Source organism: Podarcis vaucheri (genome assembly GCF_965113315.1).
Source record: "Podarcis vaucheri genome assembly, chromosome: 3".
Lineage (NCBI taxonomy): Eukaryota > Metazoa > Chordata > Lepidosauria > Squamata > Lacertidae > Podarcis > Podarcis vaucheri.
In genome coordinates this window covers 125,402,774-125,426,719 of record NC_138761.1, presented here as the reverse complement: position 1 = coordinate 125,426,719, position 23,946 = coordinate 125,402,774, and the positions used below count along the sequence as shown (strand labels likewise).

Genomic DNA, 23,946 nt, shown 5'->3' with positions numbered 1-23,946 from the left:
ATTCCGGAGCACATCATTAAGCAAACAGTCTGTGAGCACCTAGAAAGGAATGCTGTGATCACCAATAGTCAGCATGGATTTCTGAAAAATAAGTCATGTCAGACTAACCTGATCTCGTTTTTTGACAGAATTACAAGCCTGGTAGATTAAGGGAACACAGTGGATGTAGCCTACCTTGATTTCAGCAAGGCATTTGACAAGGTGCCCCATGATATTCTTGTAAAGAAGCTGGTAAAATGCGGTCTTGACTATGCTACCACACAGTGGATTTGTAACTGGCTGACTGACCGAACCCAAAGGGTGCTCATCAATGGTTCCTCTTCATCCTGGAGAAGAGTGACTAGTGGGGTGCCACAGGGTTCTGTCTTGGGCCCGGTCTTATTCAACATCTTTATCAACGACTTGGATGATGGACTCAAGGGCATCCTGATCAAATTTGCAGATGACACCAAACTGGGAGGGGTGGCTAACACCCCAGAGGACAGGATCACACTTCAAAACGACCTTGACAGATTAGAGAACTGGGCCAAAACAAACAAGATGAACTTTAACAGGGAGAAATGTAAAGTATTGCACTTGGGCAAAAAAAAAATAAAAAATGAGAGGCACAAATACAAGATGGGTGACACCTGGCTTGAACTTATTGAATTCTTGTTTTGCAGCACTCAGCCTTTGCTATGGAGAAAGGTTGCCCCCCGGTTGATGGAGCTGGGCATTGGGGGAGGGGATTTTGCCTTCCCCAGAGCCCTGTTATTCTTGGCATGGATGTTACATTTATTGATGATGTTGTCCTTAGTTTCTGGCAGGTGCTGCAGGCATTGGGTTCCCTGCTTCTCAGTGGGGACTCTCTTGAGGAGGTGTTTGGGTGTTGCTTCTGGACCCAAACCAGTTTTGACCCTGGAATGCCTGTGACCTGCAGGACGGCAATAGTGGCTCATGGACTCAAAGTTCTCTGACCTTCCACTAACATTTCCCAGCCTGCAGATTGGCTGCGTGCTTCTGCCCAGAGCCGGGCTGCCCAATACTTGGATCCTTGCACCCTCTGCTAGGTCAAAGTGGCTTAGTTGTAATCAGTAAAGTTCTGGCCATTTCTCTTTCTTTGTGGGATTGTTGCTGTCCACACCCTGAGCACAAATGGTCAAACTGCAATTTGCTACATTCCGTAGTCACAAGGAAATCAAAACATTTTCTTTTGTTTTCTCAGACTCGAAAGCTTTATTAGTTTGACTGCAGATCAGACAGAGGGGAAAATTCTAATGTTAAATTCATTTTTGTAATAACTATAAACAATTACAATTACATGTAAAAAAATTATTAGAAACCATTTACATATAAAATGGTTTTGTCCTGTAGTAGTCTATGGATCAGTGATAATCAAAAATGAACAATAGTCTAATTTAGCAAAGCGTATTGTTATATTAATACAAAGAGATGGTTGGTATAAGTAAGAAATTCAGGAGCCTTATATTATTTGTGTGGGACATTTGCAAGAAGCCTCACACTTTTCCATTATAGGATGATCACATCCCACTTGATCCTTTAAGCTCGCGCAGTTGCTATAAAGATTTGTTTCCGTGCATGGATTGGCTAAAAATGAGAGAGAGAGAGAGAGAGAGAGAGAGAGAGAGTTACAAACTGGAGAAAATTTAAACAAAACAAAAATGACTCTTTCGGAGAGCCTCCTGCTGGATCAGACCAAATGTTCAGCATCCTGTTTTCCACCATAGCAAACTCTGGGGACCAGCTGGTGTTGAATATTTGTTTTTAAGAGAAGGGTTATGGTTTTCATGTACAAGGATTAGTTGGATAATTTCACAAACTTCTTTAAGGGCACTCAGAGTTTGCCAGTATCTTTTTGCCTCATAATAGTTTAACATTCTCAAACTTACTGCACAATCCCTTGTCACAATCATTTGGGCAGCGCCCACAGGGTTCTCCTGCTTCGTAGGGGGTGGCAATCTTGCCTTTGATGTTCCCTCTGGAATGATAAATGAAAACCAGCAGTTTATATCTTTTTCTTTCTATCTTGAGAGATGGCCTTTCTTAAATGGCACCAGTTGCTCAATCTTCCACACAATGTTAGGAGGGGAAGGGGCTGTGTGGGGTATAGAAGAGAACAGCTGGCTAGAGGGGTTGATGCCCGCTCCAAAAACAGATGTTGGCCACTGCATCAGGGCTGTGGGATCTTTTCCAGCCCAAGGGCCACACTGCATTCGGGAGAGCTTTCCAGGGGCCACATTTCAGTGTTTGTTAGGGCCAGTACCATTAACTTAAAGCCTACTTTCAAGACACATTCACACACCCCTCTATCATTCATCTAGGCACCAAGCGAGTAACTTGCTCCAAGAAAGGTTGGGGGCAGACTGAGGCCTTCTATTCAGGCGCTTCCTTCAGGCTCCAGAGCTGCTTCAGAGCCTTAAATGGACAACCCCCTGGCCACTGGCACTCTTCCTTCCTTCCTTAACCTCACCTCTGGTGTGCTCCTGGCACGCAGCGGCATCGTCTTGTTTGGCGATGCCTGGGGTGCCTGCACATGCATGCCAGGCAGAGGCGGGGCCCCGAGGATGAACAGACCCTGCCACGCCAACCCAGCCCTCACCACTGGAGCCAAGCAGGGTGTGCTGTGCTGCTCCCCCCCAGTGCAGGGGGAGCCCAGCTGGCTGACACAACCCTTGGTGGCTGATTCTCCCTGATGCCCGCAGAGAGAAGCGCTGGGCTGGGCCATGCTGGGGTTTGCCCCTTGCCTGCATCCCTCTGTCCGAGCAAGGACACCAAGCAAGGAGCGAGTGAGCCCTGCCTGGGCAGCCATTTAGTGAGGGGGCCAGGGACACAGCATTGAGGCTAGGCCCAGAGACCCCTGGCAGCAGGCAGGGCAGGATGGGGGTCCTTGGGGGGCACCTAGTTTGCACCCCCTCGAAATTGTGTGTCTGGGGCCACAGCCTCCCTGGCCCCACCATGCTATGCCCCTGGTGGAAGGGGCCTGTGAGGGTCCAGACTCTGGCCCTATAGGCCCTAGTGACCTGGGGTGCTCCTCTGGGTGTTCTTGTCCATCTGCAGCAGCTGTCTCCCCATCTTCCATAGTTAGACTGCCCTGAACCCTGAGCCAGAGTCAGCTCCACACTGCATGCCACTGCAGCCTCCAACTGTCTGTCCGGATCAGGGATGCATACAGGGGTCATAACAAACACTGTTTGGGGTGGGTCATGGCCCGGTTTGATCAGAAAAATCAACAACACTCAAACAAAGCAATACAAAACAGAACAGAACATTTTGTGCCTTGGAAGTTATGGGGTGAAGAAAGCAAACCATATTAGCTACTTTGGGCAAAAAGAATTCACAGATTTTATTTAACTGTTACAGTAACCATCCAATGAAATCCACATGACCTCGGCCAGATCATTCCAGCTCCCAGCAGAGGGCTTTGCTACCCAAAGTTTAACAGGCAGGCACTGAAGATCAGGGCTTAATCTAAACTAAGATTAAGATTGAAGCCCCAAACTTCTTTTCTTAATGAGATGTCAAGTCTCAGGGCTGTTTGTGAAGTGTTTTTTTTGAGGATATGCCGATTCATTGCTGTTGCTGTTGTGGAATCATATTCAGCCTCTGCATAACTGCGATTAGAGAAAAGGGTTACCACGCCCCCTTCCTCACCCTGCAACATGGCTGCAACGGCCCCATAGCTCTGGGAGCTCAGTCTGCCATCACCCTGCAGTTCACAGTGGCACCTGCTGGCAGCCAAGTGAACTGCCATGAGACAATACTTTTACCTGTTTTTTGTTACAGATAGGTAGCCGTGTTGGTCTGCCATAGTCAAAATAAAAAAATTCCTTCCAGTAGCACCTTAAAGACCAACTAAGTTAGTTCTTGGTATGAGCTTTCGTGTGCATGCACACTTCTTCAGATACCTGAAGAAGTGCGCATGGTATCTTCAGGTATCTGAAGAAGTGTGCATGCACACGAAAGCTTATACCAAGAACTAACTTAGTTGGTCTTTAAGGTGCTACTGGAAGGAATTTTTTTATTCTGTTAATTGTGTAAGATATATTCAGCAATGAATATGAGACATAGGGTAGATTTAAACACATGGGGAAAACGCTATAAATTAGTCAGAAATTAGATCATTTTAACAAAAGAAAAAATTCCTATGAGAAATGTAGTTTTAAACAATTACTGCTCTCTGGCGCCATCTGGTGTTGCATGTTTAAAACACATTCAGTTCCTTGTTTCTTTACTAAGGGAGCTGAGTCCCTAGTGACATATGAGGAAGGCCACAAGTAGGGAAGCACCAATACAAATAGGTAAACGAAACTAGTGGCAGGTTATGTGCTGCATCCAACTAAATAGATTTGTTTTGCTTAACAATTTTCCTATCCTCCTGTAGTAGAGGAAACCACCACATAGGAGCAAGATGCTGCAGGCTGCCTTGAAAAGAAAGGAAAGCAGTTACTGAAAGGAACTACACAGCAATAGTACTTTGAGCATATAATATGTTTTGTTTGCGCTTTGGAGGTCAAGATTGAAATCTGCCAACTGTGTAGGATTGACCCCTGCAGTTGGCTGCCCTCATGGAGTTGTGTCATTCACATGCCACTTCCAGGCACAGGGCACATTATGCAGAACACATTATACTGAACACATCCAGGCACATTATGCAGAAGAAAATCCCAGGTGGCTGCAGCCAAGAGAGAAGGCAGAGAAGGGAAACTCATTCCCATATGCACCAGAAAAGGATCCTTACTGTACCTTTATATGCACTGACAGAACATATAAATGGCATGAAGCAGACTCTGGCGGGCAATAGGTATAGAGCAGGGGTCGGCAAACGAAGGACCACGGGCCAGATCAGGCCCCATGGCCTTCAGAATCTGGCCCACAGCCTGTTTGTGGATCAGCATGGGGATTCTGTTCGTTTGGGCTGCACCTCCCCTGCCCCATTCCATCCCCTCCCTCTCCCTCGCACACACCGCGGTGGCGCCTCCTCCCTCCCTCCTCCTGGCTTCTCCCCGCCCTGCCTAGAGGAGGAAGGGGGCTGGGCTTGCTGAGCGCCATTTTGAGCAGCCCCTCTCCGGAGCCAGCCCTTTCGCGCCGCTCATCTTCACTCCGCCGCTGCCGCCGCCCTGGTACTCCTGTGGGCCAGAGAGTGGAGCTGATGTTCTCTTCCTACCCACAAGAAAGCAGCAGCAGGTGGTGGCAGCCCCAGGGAAGGTAAGTGCAGTGGCTGGGGCTGGGGGCTGGGGAGGGGGACTAATTGCCCCCCTCACTTCTTCTTCCAGCTTCCCCGCTGTTCTACTTCTCTGGCCCACCACAAGGTCTGAGGGACAGTGGACCGGCCCACGATGAATTTTTTTTTGCTGACCCCTGGTATAGAGCTTGGAGGAAACTGGAAGCAGCAGGATGGAGTCTGGCTGAATCTGGCTTTCCAGTCCCCTGTGAGGATTTCTCAAAAAAGTACAATGCTATTGGTCAATGCTACAGAATACAGGTTGGCTGCTAACCCTAAACTTAAATGTTTATGTCCCAAGATAAAAACAGCATTGCAAGAGGCAGCACATTCTTCTGTTGATACATACGCAGGACTGTACTGGCAAACATAGTAGTACTGGTATTCTTGGTCTGGACAGAAGGCAATAGCACATCCGATTAGACGTGAATTATACCAAACCACCTGCAGATACACAAATGAACATGAATGTGATCACACTGTAAATCTGAGTGCACAACATGACAACCTTAAGGAGTATTGAAATGGACCCTACACATCCTATCTCACTGCTACAATTGTATTGCACAGATCCCACCTTCCCCTAACATGTACAGTGCAACAGGTTTGCCTTTAAATGCAAACTGAATAGAATTCCCCTCCTACATCTCTAGTAAATAATAAAGATGATTCATCACAAATCAGTCTAAGAGACATGCATTGATGCAAACCTCTCCTATAGAATCGGCAGTTTGTGCAATGTATTCAAACTTACTTCCCATAAAGAGCTGTTCAGGAGTAAAAACATCTCTGTCTACCTTGCAAAGGCATTTGGGTCCATGTGATTTGTTTCAAATACTCTTGTGAACTGCTTTGAGAAATTTAAGATAGCAAAATAGTTTATTTTTAAAAAATAATTGGAAACCTCAAAAAGTATGAAGATGTTAGCCAGGTAGTGAACGTTTCTTTTACCATGGCGCAACATTCAGCAAGGCGAATGCATTTTGGATATTGTTGTTGAATTTCAAGCTTAGGCTTAACTGATTTTGAAATTTCTTGACAGTATCCTCAGTTACATTTCTTGGGCTTTGAGAACTGACATATTTTGCTGTATTTGCTCTGCTATAGTAACTGATATCTCTGCTTGCTAGTCTGCCCCTTCCAAACACTTTTGAAACAGCTAGTTAAATTTGTAAATAAATAGTTCAAACTTTTTAACCCTTGACCAGTGTCATAGTACCTGAGTGTAATGGCCAATCACGGCTCCTTCCGTCTTTGCTCCAGAAGCATACAGAAAGTCATCTTTTTCATTATACCAACTCAGAATGGCTTCAGTCCAACTCTTGGGGGAAGTTGACATGAAGAGATTTTCACCACAGGATGTGCCATCTGCAAGTGGAAAAACAATTATTTACAAGAACTTGAAGGCTTGCCTACTTCTGCATGTGCTTCAGGAAAAGTAGCATTTATACTGTCTAGGCCAGGGGTCTGCAAACTAAGGGCCATGGGCCGGATCAGGCCCAATTGCCTTCAGGATCCAGACCACGGACTATCTGTGGATCGGCATGGGGATTCTATTTGTTCAGGCTGTGCCATTCCATCCCCCCCCACTGCGGCGGCGCCTCCTCCCTCCCTCCTCCTGGCTTCTCCCTGCCCTGCCTAGAGGAGGAAGGAGGCTGGGCTGAGCTGGCTGAGCGCCATTTTAAGCAGGCCCTCTCTGGAGCCAGCCCTTCTGCACCGCTCATCTTCCTGTCTCCGCCGCCCTGGTGCTCCAGTGGAGCAGACAAACTCCCTCTGCCTACCCACGAGAAGCAGCAGCAGCGGCCCCTGGGTAGGTAAGCGCAGCAGCTGGGGTTGGGGGTTGGGGGGTGGGGAGGAGGACTACTTGCTCCCCTCACCTCTAATTCCAGCTCCCCCTGGTGAAGCTTCTCTGCCTGCCACAAAGTCTGGGGGACAGTGGACTGGCCCGCGGCTTATTTTTTTTGCCAATCCTGGTCTAGGACTTAGTTTCTTTTCTATAAATCTGTAATGACCTTACCCCTAATTCTTTTCTTTTATTATTAAAAAAACTTATTTATTGGTTTTTCACAAAAAACCTACAAAATTTAACATTCTTCCTTTGTTGAAACCTCTCCTTTATCTTTACCTTTATACTGAGACCTGTTGCCTCTGACAGTAAACGTAAAACATAGTAATAGAACCACAGAATCATAGAACTGTAGAGTTGGAAGGGACCCCAAAGACCACTGGGTTCAGCGTCCTGCAATGCAGAAATCTCATCCAAAACATCCATGACAGCTGGCCACCCAACCTCTGCTTAAACACCTCCAGTGATGGAGAGCCCTCCAGCTTCCGAGGGAGTCCATTCCACTATCAAACTGCTCTTGTCTGTGAATGGAGTCCCATGTACTGAAAGGGCCAGGAAGTCTCTCCCCTGACATTACATGGTTTTGCAACCCCAAATCTTTCCGACACAGCACATATGGAAGGCCCTGAGGTGTCGTTCTTGGCCGGTGTTAGTTGCCCACAACTCACTTCCATGCAGCAGTGTACTGAAAATGCAAGCCTGGTAGACTTTCTTCTTGGTGTTGATCATTAGCAACCCATTCTCCTATACCCTTTTGGAGAGGCGAGCCTTTGCCATAGCTGCCTTGTCAATATGGTTGCCCAGCTTAGTGTCACTGGAGAGATTACTGGTTGTGGTGGAACCCAAGTAGGCAGAACCCTCTACCACCTCAAGCATGTGGTCACCAATGCTGTTTACGTGGAGTGCTGGTGGACTTCTCAGCCTATCAGCTTTGCAGTGAAATGCATCCACCTCTAAATGGCAGAGGTTTCTGCATACAGGGTACACAGAAGTATGCTCACTTGTAAAAATTGAAAGGAAATAAATCTAAATAGGCACAAGCCAAAATAGCCTGACAAGGACCGGCGATCACTGTCTTGCAGAACCCACAGAAGATTGGAAGCATGGGGCCATGGAATATTGAGGGTGTTGGCAGAGAGACTGAGAGGGAGAGAGAATAAGGCCTCATCCACACTTCTCCTTGTCTTGCTGTCTCCCTCTGGGAAAACCTGCTGTTTACCACTGAATCAGAACAAACAACAATTGGTTTTTCTGCAGAGTGGTGGGTTTTCTCAGGGAAAGTGGTGGGACAAATGAAAAACTACTCAGACCTGTGTTTGGGAAGCAGAAACCTCTTGGGGGCCTGCTTTGTGGGCACAGGACAGGCAGAAGTGGGGATGAGCCCAGAGAGGGAGAGACAAGGGGAGGAGGAGGAATGGTACCTTCTTGAGCTCCTGACCCAAGGTTTCAGGAGACAGAAGAGGACAGAAGAGGAAAGGGAAGGGGGAAATGTTCCTTTTCATACTCTTTGGAAAGTTTCTCCCTGCTAAAGACCAACAAAAGACTCAACTTCAGGGCTGACACCTATCTCAAACTTTAGCACTTCAGCACTTTTACATGATAGTGGGGTCAGCTTTTGGGATGGTGGGAAGGAGAAAAGTGTTCTTTCCCCCCTTTCCCCCTTGGAGATTCCCTCCACCCCTGTTCTGTCAGGCTCCCTTTCAAGTTATGGCAACACTGCATGATTTCACTGTAGTTCCTCACGGGCATTCATATGTATAAATGTATAACTTACAGCACCCAGGTTCTTACCTGGATACCATTTGCTATAGATGGCAGAGATTACGGCTGCTGGAAGACTTATTGGGGTATATGCAAGACATTTCAAGGAGCACAGTCTTTGGCTTGGTTCAAAAGAGAAATATGGATAGGTCTGTATGTACAGGGCAGCTTCTGTGGCTCCAGTTCTGAAAAGGCATTCCCAACCCCCAAACCTTGGGAGCAGATTCCAAGACCTGCATATATTGCCTCAAGTGTGGTATGAAGATATAAAACATTCAGCTGCAAAGGCCAATCGGCATATTTTAAATGTGCCACATGCATTTCTTTTGATATAGGACTGAAGTAAAATAAAAGTTCAAATCAATTTTTTTCAAAGAAAAATATTGCATTAAATATTTGTTATTCTCTTCTTCATGAAATAGATTTAATGTCTTCTAACAAAAATCCACTTTAAATAATCTGTTTGAACTCATATTTGTTGGAAGATGGGTTCTTTACTTACTTAGTTTTCTATCAGATGCCGCACTGTGTTCTAATGTGCATTGGTTTGCCCACCATTGTGCAGTCTTTTGTATAGCATCGCTCCAATTCTATGTACAGATAAAAATACCTTAGTGACTTACAAGTTTATAGAACAGTAATGCCCAGAAATGCATCAATTACCAGTGGATTTTGTAACTATGCTGATGTTGATGTTCTAGCTAAACACTGAAAGACCATTTCTCAGCTATTGGCACAAGCCTGGTTCAATAAATCATGGCCAATGGTGGAAATCAAGCCTTTTTAAAATTATAGGTATTTAGAAGCACATTATGTTCCCAGGATTTCTTTCTGTGCTTCTCTTACTTATCTAGTCGAATCAGGTGCATTTTCGTTACTGCATTTGGATCTTAGTCTATTTTTGCAAAGAAAGAAAGAAAGAAAGAAAGAAAGAAAGAAAGAAAGAAAGAAAGGATGATTTATTTAGCAATGTTTTTGACATTTTTTTTCTGTAACCAAGCATTTAAGAGTGGAATTTGGGTAAACAGCAATTGCAAATAGGCCACTTAATAGGAAACTCATTGCCAGAAATGGCTAATGTTGCCAAATTCATTCATTGATTATGTTTGTGTATCTTGACTTTCCTCAAGGCAGCATATGTGGTTCTTCTTCCTATTTTAGCCACACAACACTGTAAGGTTAACTAGGCTGAGAGCCAGGAGGCTGAGCCGTGGCTTCATGGCTTAGTGGGACTTCAGCATGCATCTCCTTAGACCTAGTTTGCCACTCCAATCCTTACATCACATTGGATTGACTCGTGTAGTAGTTTATGTACTCATCATCGGTTAATGGAGATTGTTGTAGCTCTGTTAACAATAATTACATTTGTTACCCTCTTTTTACAAAAAACAAAATTTCAGAGTGACTTAACTAGATAAAATGCAACAGGTAAAAACAAAACCATGTTGCAATATCTTGTCCACTATATTTTGCTCTGGTTTCATAATTTTCCTACCTTAACAAATGGTCCCCCCCCCAGCAATTAATTTTAAAAATGCCAGTATTGTTCCTGAATACATTTCTGCTGGGTTTTCAAAATGTGTCTTACCATCTTCACCATGTTGCTAGCAGGTGGTTGGACTTCTCTCCGTAGCTTATTGTGTATGTCCACAATCTCCTTTTTCTGGTCTTCATTGATGGTGCTCAAACTAGCGAAATGGTCAGAGACCTGCAACCAAAGAGACAGTGGCCAAGTGTTCAGATGCAACCATCTCAGACTGATAAACCACGGACTGTGTCTGTGCGTTCCCCCCTGCTCTGCCTCCTCTACCTTTCTCTCATTCCCCTTTGCAAGTTTTCTGGCTTTGCTAAACCACAGTTTCCCATTACATCAGAACTAGGAAACTGTGAATTAAGCATCAACCAAATGCTAGTTTGCAAACCATAGCCTAACCACACTTACAACTTAAGCCACACTTTTCTGGTTGAGGCATAATGGGAAACAATGGTTTAGTAAACCCCAGAAATCTTACACCAAGGCTTGCAAGAGAAGGGAGGAGGAAGTACTCAAGGCACAACGCCCTGGTCCAATAATGAGCCATTATAGGGGTTTTTTTGGTGGGGTGTGTGTGTGTTCATATTTATGGAGCAACTTTTAAAATGTGAATCATGTACACTATATACATAAAGTGAAACAGAAAGAAAAGAAATTGAGACTGCGTCCTTATTGACAAGCTAACACAGGGATGCGGATAAGAGTTCCCAGCAAATAAATCTTTTTTAGTTGATAGGTCACATGAAAATAAACTCAGCCCAGAATGGTTTACATTTGGAAACACATATTTGAACCAATGACCCAAATTTATTAAATATAATCTTATAAATTAACAGTTAAAAATAGCATTTATTTTTTACAGTAGAGAAGAACAAGAATAACGTTACAAGAGAATTATCAAGGAATACTCCATTATAGAGAAAAAGAGAAGAAAAACATGCAGACTGTAACCACAGATGAAGTATGGGACTTTTTATTTAAGAAAGAAACTTTGTGGAGAAGTAAAATATTGGGTAAATGGGAGGGGGGCATTGTTGCTTCTTCAAAGAAAAGAAAAATGACTATTATCACATGAGGGGTTGGTGTCCTGAGTCAGAAAGTGGTTGGTGTATGGTAGTTATCAGTTATCAACGGTGTATGGTAGTTGCAGTTATCAACGAAGTCATCCAAACTGGAGTACAGTATGTTAAGTATAATTGTTTAATTGCACATTGAAGTGGAGGATGTTTGTATGTACAGTGGTGCCTCGCAAGACGAAATTAATTCATTCCGCGAGTTTTTTCGTCTAGCGAATTGTTCGTCTTGCGAAGCACGGTGTCGGAAAAGTTTTGGAAAAGCTTAAAAAATCACCAAAAACCTCAAAAAAGGCTACCACACCGCGTTCTATGAGTTGCTCCTCGAAGTCAAGTCGCAACTGTATTAACGGTGTTAAGAAAAAGGAAACAAACTTGCAAAAAACGCAAGACGTTTTCGTCTTGCGAAGCAAGCCCATAGGGAAATTCGTCTTGTGAAGCAGCTCAAAAACCGCAAAACCCTTTCGTCTAGCGAGTTTTTCGTCTTGCAAGGCATTCGTCTTGCGGGGCACCACTGTATGTCACAAAGGGTTTAACGCTGGAAAATTCTACTAAGCTAGAAGGAAGCTCTCTCTGAGTTGTTGTTCTCTGCTAGCGTTCGTGTGAGTGTTTAACTCTCCTTAATCATGCTGAAGAAACTGAAATTGACCAGTTCTATGAAGACTTACAAAACCTTATCGAAGTGACACCAAAGAAGGATGTTCTGCTCATTATAGGGGATTGGAATGCTAAAGTAGGGAATCAAGAGATAAAAGGAACAACTGGCAAATTTGGCCTTGGAGATCAAAACGAAGCAGGGCAAAGGCTAATAGAGTTCTGTCAAGAGAACAAGCTGGTCATCACAAACACGCTTTTCCAACAACACAAGAGACGACTCTACACATGGACATCCCCAGATGGGCAACATCGAAATCAGATTGATTATATTCTCTGCAGCCAAAGATGGAGAAGCTCTATACAGTCAGCAAAAACAAGACCTGGAGCTGACTGTGGCTCAGATCATCAGCTCCTTATAGCAAAATTCAAGCTTAAACTGAAGAAAGTAGGAAAAACCACTGGACAGGTAAGATACAATCTAAACCAAATCCCTTATGAATACACAGTGGAAGTGAGGAACAGGTTTAAGGATTTAGATTTGCTGGACAGAGTGCCTGAAGAACTATGGATGGAGGCTCGCAACATTATACAGGAGGCAGCAACTAAAACCATCCCAATGAAAAAGAAATGCAAGAAAGCAAAGTGGCTGTCCAACGAGGCCTTACAAATAGCGGGGGAGAGAAGGCAAGCAAAATGCGAGGGAGATAGTGAAAGATACAGGAAATTGAATGCAGATTTCCAAAGAACAGCAAGGAGAGACAAGAAGGCCTTCTTAAACGAGCAATGCAAAGAAATAGAGGAAAGCAACAGAATGGGAAGAACCAGAGATCTGTTCAAGAAAATCGGAAATATGAAAGGAACATTTCGTACAAAGATTACCATAATAAAGGACAAAAGTGGTAAAGATCTAACTGAAGCAGAAGACATCAAGAAGAGGTGGCAAGAATACACAGAGGAATTATACCAGAAAGATATGGATGTCTCGTACACCCCAGGTAGTGTGGTTGCTGACCTTGAGCCAGACATCCTGGAGAGTGAAGTCAAATGGGCCTTAGAAAGCACTGCAAATAACAAGGCCAGTGGAAGTGATGGTATTCCAGCTGAACTGTTTAAAATTTTAAAAGATGATGCTGTTAAGGTGCTACACTCAATATGCCAGCAAGTTTGGAAAACTCAGCAGTGGCCAGAGGACTGGAGAAGATCAGTCTACATTCCAATCCCAAAGAAAGGCAGTGCCAAAGAATGCTCCAACTACCGCACAATTTCACTCATTTCACATGCTAGCAAGGTTATGCTTAAAATTCTACAAGGAGTAGAATTACTCCTTGTAAGCAGTATGTGGACCGAGAACTCCCAGAAGTGCAAGCTGGATTTAGAAGAGGCAGAGGAACCAGAGACCAAATTGCAAACATGCGCTGGATTATGGAGAAAGCTAGAGAGTTCCAGAAAGACATCTACTTCTGCTTCATTGACTATGCAAAAGCCTTTGACTGTGTTGACCACAGCAAACTATGGCAAGTTCTTAAAGAAATGGGAGTGCCTGACCACCTCATCTGTCTCCTGCGAAATCTCTATGTGGGACAAGAAGCTACAGTTAGAACTGGATATGGAACAACTGATTGGTTCCAAATTGGGAAAGGAGTACGGCAAGGCTGTATATTGTCTCCCTGCTTATTTAACTTATATGCAGAATTCATCATGCGAAAGGCTGGGCTGGATGAATCCCAAGCCGGAATTAAGATTGCCGGAAGAAATATCAACAACCTCAGATATGCAGATGACACAACCTTGATGGCAGAAAGTGAAGAGGAATTAAAGAACCTTTTAATGAGGGTGAAAGAGGAGAGCGCAAAATATGGTCTGAAGCTCAACATCAAAAAAACGAAGATCATGGCCACTGGGCCCATCACCTCCTGGCAAATAGATGGGGAAGAAATGGAGGCAGTGAGAGATTTTACTTTCTTGGGCTCCATGATCAGTGCAGATGGTGACAGCAGTCACGAAATTAAAAGACGCCTGCTCCTTGGGAGAAAGGCGATGGCAAACCTAGACAACATCTTAAAAAGCAGAGACATCACCTTGCCAACAAAGGTCCGTATAGTAAAAGCCATGGTTTTCCCAGTAGTGATGTATGGAAGTGAGAGCTGGACCATAAAGAAGGCTGATCGCCGAAGAATTGATGCTTTTGAATTATGGTGCTGGAGAAGACTCTTGAGAGTCCCATGGACTGCAAGAAGATCAAACCTCTCCATTCTGAAGGAAATCAGCCCTGAGTGCTCACTGGAAGGACAGATCGTGAAACTGAGCCTCCAATACTTTGGCCACCTCATGAGAAGAGAGGACTCCCTGGAAAAGACCCTGATGTTGGGAAAGATGGAGGGCACAAGGAGAAGGGGACGACAGAGAATGAGATGGTTGGATGGTGTTCTTGAAGCTACTAGCTTGAGTTTGATCAAACTGCGGGAGGCAGTGGAGGACAGAAGTGCCTGGCGTGCTCTGGTCCATGGGGTCACGAAGAGTCGGACACGACTAAACGACTAAACAACAATCATGTGATTAAGGTATTCCATTGCGAAGTCACCATTTTGAAAGGGAGCTGGCTTGGCCATTTGCTCCCAGGCACAGTCAGGGAAGGATGTGATGATGAAGCGTCTCAAGAAGCTGCATAGCCTTCAGCTCGATGCAGGTTAGTGCAGGCCGTGGGAAAAACAGAGCCTTGATTTCAGCGCTGATTGTAATGAAGTTATATATTTAAGAAGGAGAACCTATGCTTGAATATGCATATGTTTTATAAAACTTTCTGGATGAAAAACATGGATGTTTTTGTACCTGTTTTTGAAGAAGTTCTGGTTAGTAAAACTTTGAATAATACTTATAAGTCTGGACAATTTTTGTTCCAAAAGGATTCAGTGCATCCAATTGCTTCATGCTGCACAATATTAATATCTGCAATACAGTAATATTGCAACTTATGGACGTTTAACTTGTGTGCATACAGATTTAAACTTGTGGCAATAGAGAGATAGATAGATAGATAGGTAGGTAGACAGAGGTGGAAAGGGGGCAGGGTTCCAGGAAAAAATGACTTTGGCAATCCCACCCGCCTTTGAACCCAATGTGCTTTGACTCTACATGATTTTGGCTTTAGGCATGAGCCCTGGAATGTAACCCCTGCTTAAGTTGTGGGCTTACCGTAATTATTAACCCAGTCATGCATCTACTGAACTTTGTAAAGTATTGTGTATCTAAAAAGCACTAGACACAAGTCTTGTATATATCCTTTGAATGGATATTATATGCTAAAAGGAAAGACAGTAGAAAACCAGCTAAAATAGAATTGATCAGAAAATTATGGGAACTGTTAGGAATAATAAAATTGAGAACAATGATGGGGAGAAAATCAAGGTGTATAAATATATGCAAAGCAATTGAGACCCTGTGATTAAAATTTATCAGTTAAATTCATCAAATAAATGTTAAGGATCTCAAGGACAGGAATCAATTTCATGCTTTTATTTGGTTTTTGTAAGATAATAGCAGTGTTATAATAAATCTAAAGTGTTCATGGTAGATTTAATTTGTAAAGTAGCTTATTTATCATGTATTACTGTAATAATATTATTCCCTGTGAACTCTCTTATTATCCTTTTGCCTCCTTTTTGAACATTTTGTGTATTTCTTTGGAGAATAATAGAAAGTCATTTATAAGTTAACACTAAAACAGCAGCAGGGAACAACAAAAATACAGCAGAAATAATAAAAAAAAATACTACAAAAACTGGAGAGTTAAAAACAGAAGATTACAAACCTATAATCTGGATGTAATAAATGAGAATAATTAATTTCAAATTCCTTTGGCCATTTGTTAGTGCTCTGTCCTCTGGATGTGACTCACCAGAGGGGCAAGAGCTGTGAAGTCAGTTCTCTGAAAGAAGCTCAACTAGCTTCTTGTCTGCTGGCCTAGCAAAGGCAGATGGGTTCTATCTGCAGTCACCAGCAGGAAAGCCCCTTGAGCCTGATTGGGGCAGGATTTTGCTCTCTAGGTAGCAGAGAATATGGAGTGAGGAAGAGGGAGCAAGTTAGGCACCTGCCTGGCAGCTTAGGGCTATTTTGCACAGACACGCTCATGTCAAGCTTGGCCAGCACAGACCTCAATGAACCTTGAAGGGCGGGTGTGAAAGTGCTTTCCCACTCTGGCAAGATCTCCTTGGATTTGATTAGTATAGGTGGACATAGCAAAAGCATCAGGAACCAGTTTGCCTTTTAGGAACACCCCACATTCTACAAATAAACCAAGGTCCTACCTGTGCAGCTGATGATTGATGCAGCCCTGCAGTCAGGCAGGCACACAAAAAGAGCAGGATCATGGCTGAAAAGCAAAGAAACCAGGACACATTTGTCATCTTAACTGCAATATATCTATACCACTAAAACATCCACCTTACCTGTGTAATTTGAAACTATGTGAAGGGGCTCTCTGCCCCTGCTTGCCATTTTCCTAAGCCTCTGTAAGTTGGTTGACCTTCTGAAACAGGGAGCCTGCTTTACTCATTGAGCAAATTTCAAAGATCTGGCAGGTCCCTCTTCTCCCCACGAATAACAGAATCATCAGGTTGGAAGGGACATAAAGATCATCTGCTCCAACCCATCCCTGATTTAGAAAACTCATGGCTACAGCAGCACACTGGGCAGTCTAGCTAGAGTAGAGATTTCCTTCAGGGATCATTAAAGCCATTTGAGGCCTCTTCAGTAAGTCAAAATTTATTGTTTTGAATGACAAAATTTAGTGTTAAGAGAAAGTGTAAATATTTGACCGTGGTACAGCACAATCCCAACCATGTGTCCTCAAATTAAGGATGGCAGTCTTGGTTACCATGTGTCTAAGGCTTTGTCCACACTTCCACCTGTCCCATGTCTAGAAAGCACAGGTCCAAGTGGTTTTCCACTTGACCCACAAGTCTGAGCAGTTTCCCCCATGCCCTGCTCCATTCCCAGGGAAAACCTGCTCTTTAGCTCCAAATTGGAACAAAGAACAGTTTGTGAGAAACCTGATTTCTATTTGCTCTGATTGTATGCTAAAGAGTGGTTTTCCCTGGGGAAAAGTAGCAGAACAAGAGGAAGTGTGGATAAGCCCTTAGAGTTACAAAGACAGGGCTTGGCTGAGAGTTATCGTGATCCATGGGGGAGAACACTTGTGCTATGTTTCCATGTGAAATTACCTGTTGATACATGCAGCCTAATCTCTGAGTGGCAAGAGATTCCTGGGATGCCAATACTTATGCAGGGTTTCGTTTCCATGGAATGAAGGTCAGTATATGCTCCAACATTTCCCAAGAAGAAATAGGGTCACCCTTCACTATCCCACTGTTGCTACCACCGCTGGCCAGCTCACACCATGCCCCCCCTTCCTGCCACTGCTGCTCACTTGCCACCTTACCAGCTTGTGCGTGTCTGTGCCTGCCACTGCACATCGCCACTCACCTGCCCGCTGCCGTCGCCTGCCCAATGCCACACACACACACGGAGGGCCGCAGAGACGAATGTCCAGAAGTGGCATTGTACTTCAGAATGCTGCAACCCTCTTTGTGTGCGTGTGTGTGGTGGTCGGCAGCAGCTGGCCAGCAGGCAAAGGTGCAGAACCCCCTTGCCTGAAATTGCAGGACATCCTGGGATGGAATCAGAACCCGGGGCAGCTTCTGTAATTCCCTAAGTCCCAGTAAAAACAGGACAGTTGGGCGGTATGGGTCAGTGGAGACTGTGATATCTTTAGGATATGTGGGCTTTTTTACACATATATACAATCCAAGCATAGGATGAAGGGACTCACAGCATTTACACTGTAACAGATCTTGCCTCCTCGTTAGTTTCTGGGTGGGTGAGTATCCAACACCATAATTTTGGATTCAGCCGAGAACAAGAGGAGCCTTTCTAAGTCCTTTCACCTCCTGGCTTACACTTATGTCATCCTAAGAAGCAGGGGATAGTCTAACACCCAGCCAGGAGAAAGGCCCACCCCCCACTCCTCCTGGAAGCATCTCAGTTCTCTGTATGGCAACACATCCTTTCTGGGCTAACACGTCTAACAAGCAAATGGATGTCTACCAGCCCCATTATTGAATCAAAAGAGAGGTTCAAGAAGCTCAGCAGATTCCCACTAAAAAAAAAATCACAGGCTTGGCTGCGATCCAAGGATATCATCTAAACCACCACAACCCCAATCCTATAACAATATACATAATAAATCCTTAATGTAGAAGCCAGCTACTTGAGACAGAAAGACAGACAGACAGACAGACAGACACACACACACACACACACACAGAGAGAGAGAGAGAGAGAGAGAGAGAGAGAGAGAGATCAGGAAGCAGCATATCACAGTAATTCAAATCTTTTGATGTTTTATCGCTCTCTCCACCCCCCGCCTGCAGGTAAGAGAAAAAGGCTGCCACAGAGCAGTGATCCATGACTGCCCTCTACCAGTCCGGCCTCTCCTTATACTACACCAGAACTTTGTTTCCTTCTGAGCTGGGAACTGTAACTAAGTATTATAGGTAAGCAGGAATCTGAGTATTGTTCTGAGTTTGCTGTGTCATCATGAGCGCTCTGCGATGATCAGAGAACCTATACTTCTGAATGGTTAATGCTAGTTATTTGTTCCGCTGGCGACATTTTTCATTAACCGAACCTGCTCTCCTTTGCAGCTGCTGATGGAGAGCTCTTTGAAAAAGAAGGGTTATAATAGGAATGAGTGACAGTGGCATTTAGTTCTTTTTTATTTTTAAAATGTATCGTCTACTGTTGAGGCTCTTTAGAACACTTTAGAAATATTTTGAGATACAAAATGTCAATAACAAGAAATTGAGAACAGGATCATTCACCAAAACTTGTGTTATTTTTGGGACTCCAAGTTAACAAGTTGTCGTGGTATTTATGAAGAAAAAGTCCTTGCTAACAGTAGATTGAGAGGTTTTTCTCCAGTGCCAATGCACAGTGTCACTTTTTATCACTGAAAAATATTTCTGATGTATCCAGAAGCTTGTAAGTAGTAGATACATTTTCTAAAAGGAGAAAAAAGTTAAATAATCATATCAGTCCATCCTCATGGATAAAGAGAGAACTTAAACACAATTCTGGGTTTAGATGACTCACTAAGCCAAACCTTGGCTTAGCAGCTGTCCTGTATCAAATTAAAAAGCCCCCCAAATGGGTGCAAGCATCTCTTTGGGAACCAGCACATCCATGTGGCATGCTCTCCTCAGGGAGGCGCACCGGGTGCCTTTGTTACATATCTTTACGCACCAGGCAAAAACATTCATATTTGCTCAGGCCTTTGGCTAATTAAATCTATGACTATTTAAACTGTGTGTAGGAGGGATGCGGGTGGTGCTGTGGGTTAAACCACAGAGCCTAGGACTTGCCGATCAGAAGGTCGGCGGTTCGAATCCCTGCGACGGAGTGAGTTCCCGTTGATCAGTCCCTGCTCCTGCCAACCTAGCAGTTCGAAAGCACGTCAAAGTGCAAATAGATAAATAGGTGCTGCTCCGGCGGGAAGGTAAACGGTGTTTCCGTACGCTGCTCTGGTTCGCCAGAAGCGGCTTAGTCATGCTGGCCACATGACCCGGAAGCTGTACGCCGGCTCCCTCGGCCAATAAAGCGAGATGAGTGCCGCAACCCCATAGTCGTCCCCGACTGGAACTAATGGTCAGGGGTCCCTTTACCTTTATACAGGTAGGTACTGTTTTTGTTATTATGGTATGCATTTTTGTGTTATATTATAAACTGCCCTGTATCGTCAGATGAAAGGTGGTATAGGAATAATAATAATAATAATAATAATAATAATAATAATAATAATAATAATATAGCCCTACTCTGGCTTACTGTGATGTGTGAATCAGGCCATTGTCCACTTTAAATCTTTGCTCTTGTCAGCATTGCTACAGAGCCACCAAATCCAGTGGTGACAATACTATAGAACAGCATGGAACTTTAGTGAAAATTAGTCTAGAAGGCGAAATTAGTCTGGGGGGCAAGCTCCTCTAAGGCATCTTTAAGGCCAGTAGAGCACAAGCTATACCTGTGCAACCACATATATTTGGCTACAATTTTTTTTTTAAATAAAGTGAGAGGCACCACAGTGTGACAGACTTGCCTTCTAGACAAACGCAGCATGCTGCTGCTGCAATCTCAGTGCAAGCCACAGAGTCCATTGTCTCAGCCATACACAACTCTTACATCAGAATATTGCTGTGCAAAATGATTCAGACTCCGTACTTCTTTCCTTTGCAAAATAAGTCCCGTCCCTTAGTCCAGCGGTTTTACCCTCAATATCCATAGCATTGTGATTGCTGGGGAGGGTCTTACATGCCTGTTGCACAACATGTTCCTGCTGCAGATGATTTGAGGAAGTATAGTAGAGCTTATCAAGGCTATTGTGCCTCTTTATTGCGATTTATGAGTTGGAGAGCATGCCTTAGAGTACACCCAACACTCCCCTGTACAGTGGTACCTTGGGTTACATACGCTTCAGGTTACAGACGCTTCAGGTTACAGACTCCGCTAACCCAGTACCTTGGGTTAAGAACTTTGCTTCAGGATGAGAACAGAAATTGTGTGGCGGTGGCGCGGCGGCAGCAGTGGGAGGCCCCATTAGCTAAAGTGGTGCTTCAGGTTAAGAACAGTTTCAGGTTAAGAACAGAGCTCTGGAACGAATTAAGTACTTAACCTGAGGTACCACTGTACATTGGAGGGGGTGATCTCTACTAACAGGCAAGCTTTCTTTCAGAGACATATGTTTGCTATTAATAATCATCTCATGGAATTCCTGGCAAGCTTCCCCAGGGTTATCCAGTTTGAAAACTGATGATGATGATTTATTAAATTTGTATACCACCCTTCAAAGATTACAGGGCAGTTCACATCACAGGGTGGGTCTCATGGTCATTCTTATTTCCAGTTCTGTGTTGGTGAAATTGTGAACGTGCCCGAGAAAGTGGAGATGGTTTTAAGACTTTCAGAAAATGCACCTTTCATGAAGTGTGCTCAGCTCAGTGGCTACAACTCAACCTGCAGTGTTAAAGGCACAGTGATTCCCAACATATCTTTCCATTCAAATGGCTAGACTCTGACAACTTCCCATAAAGTATGTTGTGTGTTTCCGAAAACATTTAATCATCTTCCTCTATAATGGCGAATTGGTCACAGAAAGACAGAAAGTCAGTGTTTCCATATTTGGCACTTTGGAATGACAACAACAATTTTATTACAAATAAGAAGCATAAGTTTTCATAATCTCCTTCTCTCTGTTTCTTGTTTATAACTTGCCAGTGTCAGGTAGGATTTGACATTAGCAATGAGAGTTGGCAAAATAGAAATTCTAACTTGTTTTACTTTTACACACACCCAGTGTTCAGTTAAGGCCAAGGGGACGCCATGTTCAAATTCCCACTCAGCCACTAAACCTTCTGGGTGACTGGCCAGTCAGGATCATGCAGCTTAACAATGCGTGGCAAGGTCCCCGACATCCCCCCACCCCCATAGTTGAATAAAAATGCTTGGCCCCAGTATTAAGGTTAATGGGCTAAAAAAGGCCACAACTTTATTGATTACAGATTGTGAGCGGTATTGGCTTAGGCATTGGACCTAACTGACTATACCTCACTCCTGGCCATCTTCAGGGAGTCCGGGAAGGGTTAACCACTAGCCGGTAACCCCCCAGTCACACGGGGCTGACCACACACACATCCCACGCACATGGAGGGGTCCTGAGAGCCTGTAACCCCACCTCCTCCTTAAGGTGGAAGTGGCTTACCTGATCAGGGTGTTGCGAAGAGAAATTGAGTGGAGAAAACCATATCTACCACCTCAGTGGCATAGTGTGGATTGCCAGTGCCCAGGGCAGGGCAAGTGCTGCACCCCATCTGGGCAGCTGAGGTGGGGGGCATGCCAGGGGGGCGCATGCAGAGCCCTCACAGAGGGTGAACAGAGCCCACCTCCAAGAGGCTCCTCGCCCACTGCCTCCATCCACCTGCCCACTAGACCAACGTGCCTGTCAGCGCTCTGTGCCTGTTATGGGGGAGCATGATTGCGCCTCCTCAGAAATGTGCGCCCAGGGCCAAACCCCCCTTCCCTGCCCCCCACTATAGCTCTGCGCTACCTGGAGCTTCTAGGAAAAACGGTACTTTAAAAACATAATAATAATTATAATTATAGAACGCTGTCTGAGTTAAGCGATATGCACCACAGCAATGTAACTTTGGTGATATCCCCAATATAACTTACCTTTATTTTTCTAGGGAGTTCAGAAGAATTCGTTGTACCTTTAGGCAGTTTCCTTCCTTTGAAAATGAGTGGATTTTCTGGCTTCAGTGAATATATATATATATATATATATATATATATATATATATATTCTCCACACACCCCTACCTTTGTTGCTTCCTGCTTTGCAATGTGAGTCACAGAAACGGCTGTGTGAAGTAGGATGTGAGAATTGTGTCACTGTCTTCTTGCAATATTTGTTTTTCTAATAGCTTTTATTTCCTGATATTTTCCTGGCTGTGAAATTGTTGCTGCTGTTATAACCCTACAGTTGTGCTAGATGAGGAACAACTTGATTTTCCTTTGCAAAAGACAAAAAGGAAAATAAATCAGGAGCTTTCCATAACAAGTGGCTGAACTGGACTAAAAGTCACCCCCCCAAACCAAACACATTTTTACTAGAGGCTGGGTTACCAACAATATCAAACTAATCCATTTTTTAAAAAACTTAACATTGATTATTAATTTTCAGCTAAATCAGAGTGTACTTTTTGTGTTGAAAATATAAGGAATTCTTCACATAATGGATACTGCAAGGCATGAGGAATAGGATACTGATGGCTGAGTTCATTTTCCAAGGAGAATATAAAATAGTTCTCTGTTTGGCTTATGCCCATTTTACTGCCGTCAAACCTGGTTTGATGGGAACGTCATTTATGAAAGCATACATTACTGTTATGTTTCAAACATAATGGCCTGAGTAAAACTTGTAGAACTATTTTGTTCTGTCTGTTATGGTATATTTACCAGCCCAAACGTGACTTGGTACAGTAAGGACTGTGCAAACAAAGGGGACTGTACTGTATAAATAAGGCTTATTGTCAGGGACTGGGCAGAGGAGGAATGGTAGAGACTGCCTCCCCAGCCTGGCCCTGAAGAGGAAGACAGTTCTGAATTACAACAGGGATTTGAGGGGGATCACAGCTCAGAGGCAGATGAGAGGGAAAGCTGGGAAATAATGGGAGAGGAGGAGGAAGCTGATGGCACAGTGACTTTAGAAAGCATTCCAGACCCCCCTCCCAGAACCCAGTGAGCCTTGAAAGTAGGAGAGCAGAGAGCTCAGAGCTCAGAGGACACATCTCAGCTCCCACAGGGATGACGCATAATGTGAGAGAGGGAGGGGGTGGAGACTCAGGGCAACGCCACTATTCCAAGAGGCTGCATTTCCAAGCCTCTCTCTGTGAATATTGAATGAAAAGCAGTTGGTAAGAACTTTTCCTTGTCTTATCCATTCCTGGCGACCTGCTGTGGGGATTGGATCCACTGCCGCCTGACACTTAAACGTGGCTTCCTCCAGCTTGCCATGGCTGACAGTTTTTGAAAAGCAATTTTGTATGACTGAATTACGCATTTCCCCCCTCTTTGATTTCCTCCTATCATCTTCTGCAGTTGTTTACAGTCTAGAAGCACATGGAACCATCGTATTTCAGATTCATGCAACCAAATCCATCAGCTCTGGCATCTCACTTTTTCTGGATTCTTGTAACACTTTATACAACATAGTAACAGTTTTATGAATTGTTTATGCCTGTTTAGGGAACAAGCCTTCAGGGAGGGCAGTTGAGGGACTGTTGGAAGAGAGCCACAGGCTGCT

The 23,946-nt window shown here is 44.1% G+C and overlaps 1 protein-coding gene and 1 long non-coding RNA gene across 2 annotated transcripts in view; one reads left to right on the top strand and one right to left on the bottom strand.

Moving 5' to 3' along the window:
* The window catches only part of LOC309528866, a 145,572-nt gene that overhangs the window by 52,779 nt on the left and 68,847 nt on the right, over positions 1-23,946 (top strand). The gene's annotated exons all lie outside the window — the stretch shown is intronic.
* LOC309528841 (cysteine-rich venom protein helothermine-like) lies at positions 1,321-22,396 on the bottom strand. The gene is made up of 8 exons (XM_082216567.1): positions 22,314-22,396; positions 16,337-16,401; positions 10,417-10,536; positions 9,331-9,418; positions 6,441-6,589; positions 5,571-5,665; positions 1,890-1,978; positions 1,321-1,587 (listed from the first exon to the last, which is right to left on the bottom strand). Exons 2-8 carry the CDS (start codon positions 16,397-16,399, stop codon positions 1,463-1,465), a joined length of 729 nt encoding a protein of 242 aa, XP_082072693.1. The 5' UTR covers positions 16,400-16,401; positions 22,314-22,396; the 3' UTR covers positions 1,321-1,462.

Excerpts from the sequence above, each read along its gene's own strand:
- LOC309528841 (XM_082216567.1), bottom strand. The coding sequence starts at position 16,399 with ATGATCCTGCTCTTTTTGTGTGCCTGCCTGACTGCAGGGCTGCATCAA. Across the intron at positions 10,537-16,336 it reads ATCAATCATCAGCTGCACAG|GTCTCTGACCATTTCGCTAG; the intron begins GTAGGACCTTGG and ends CTTTGGTTGCAG. Across the intron at positions 1,979-5,570 it reads GTTTGCCAGTACAGTCCTGC|AGGGAACATCAAAGGCAAGA; the intron begins GTATGTATCAAC and ends TTATCATTCCAG.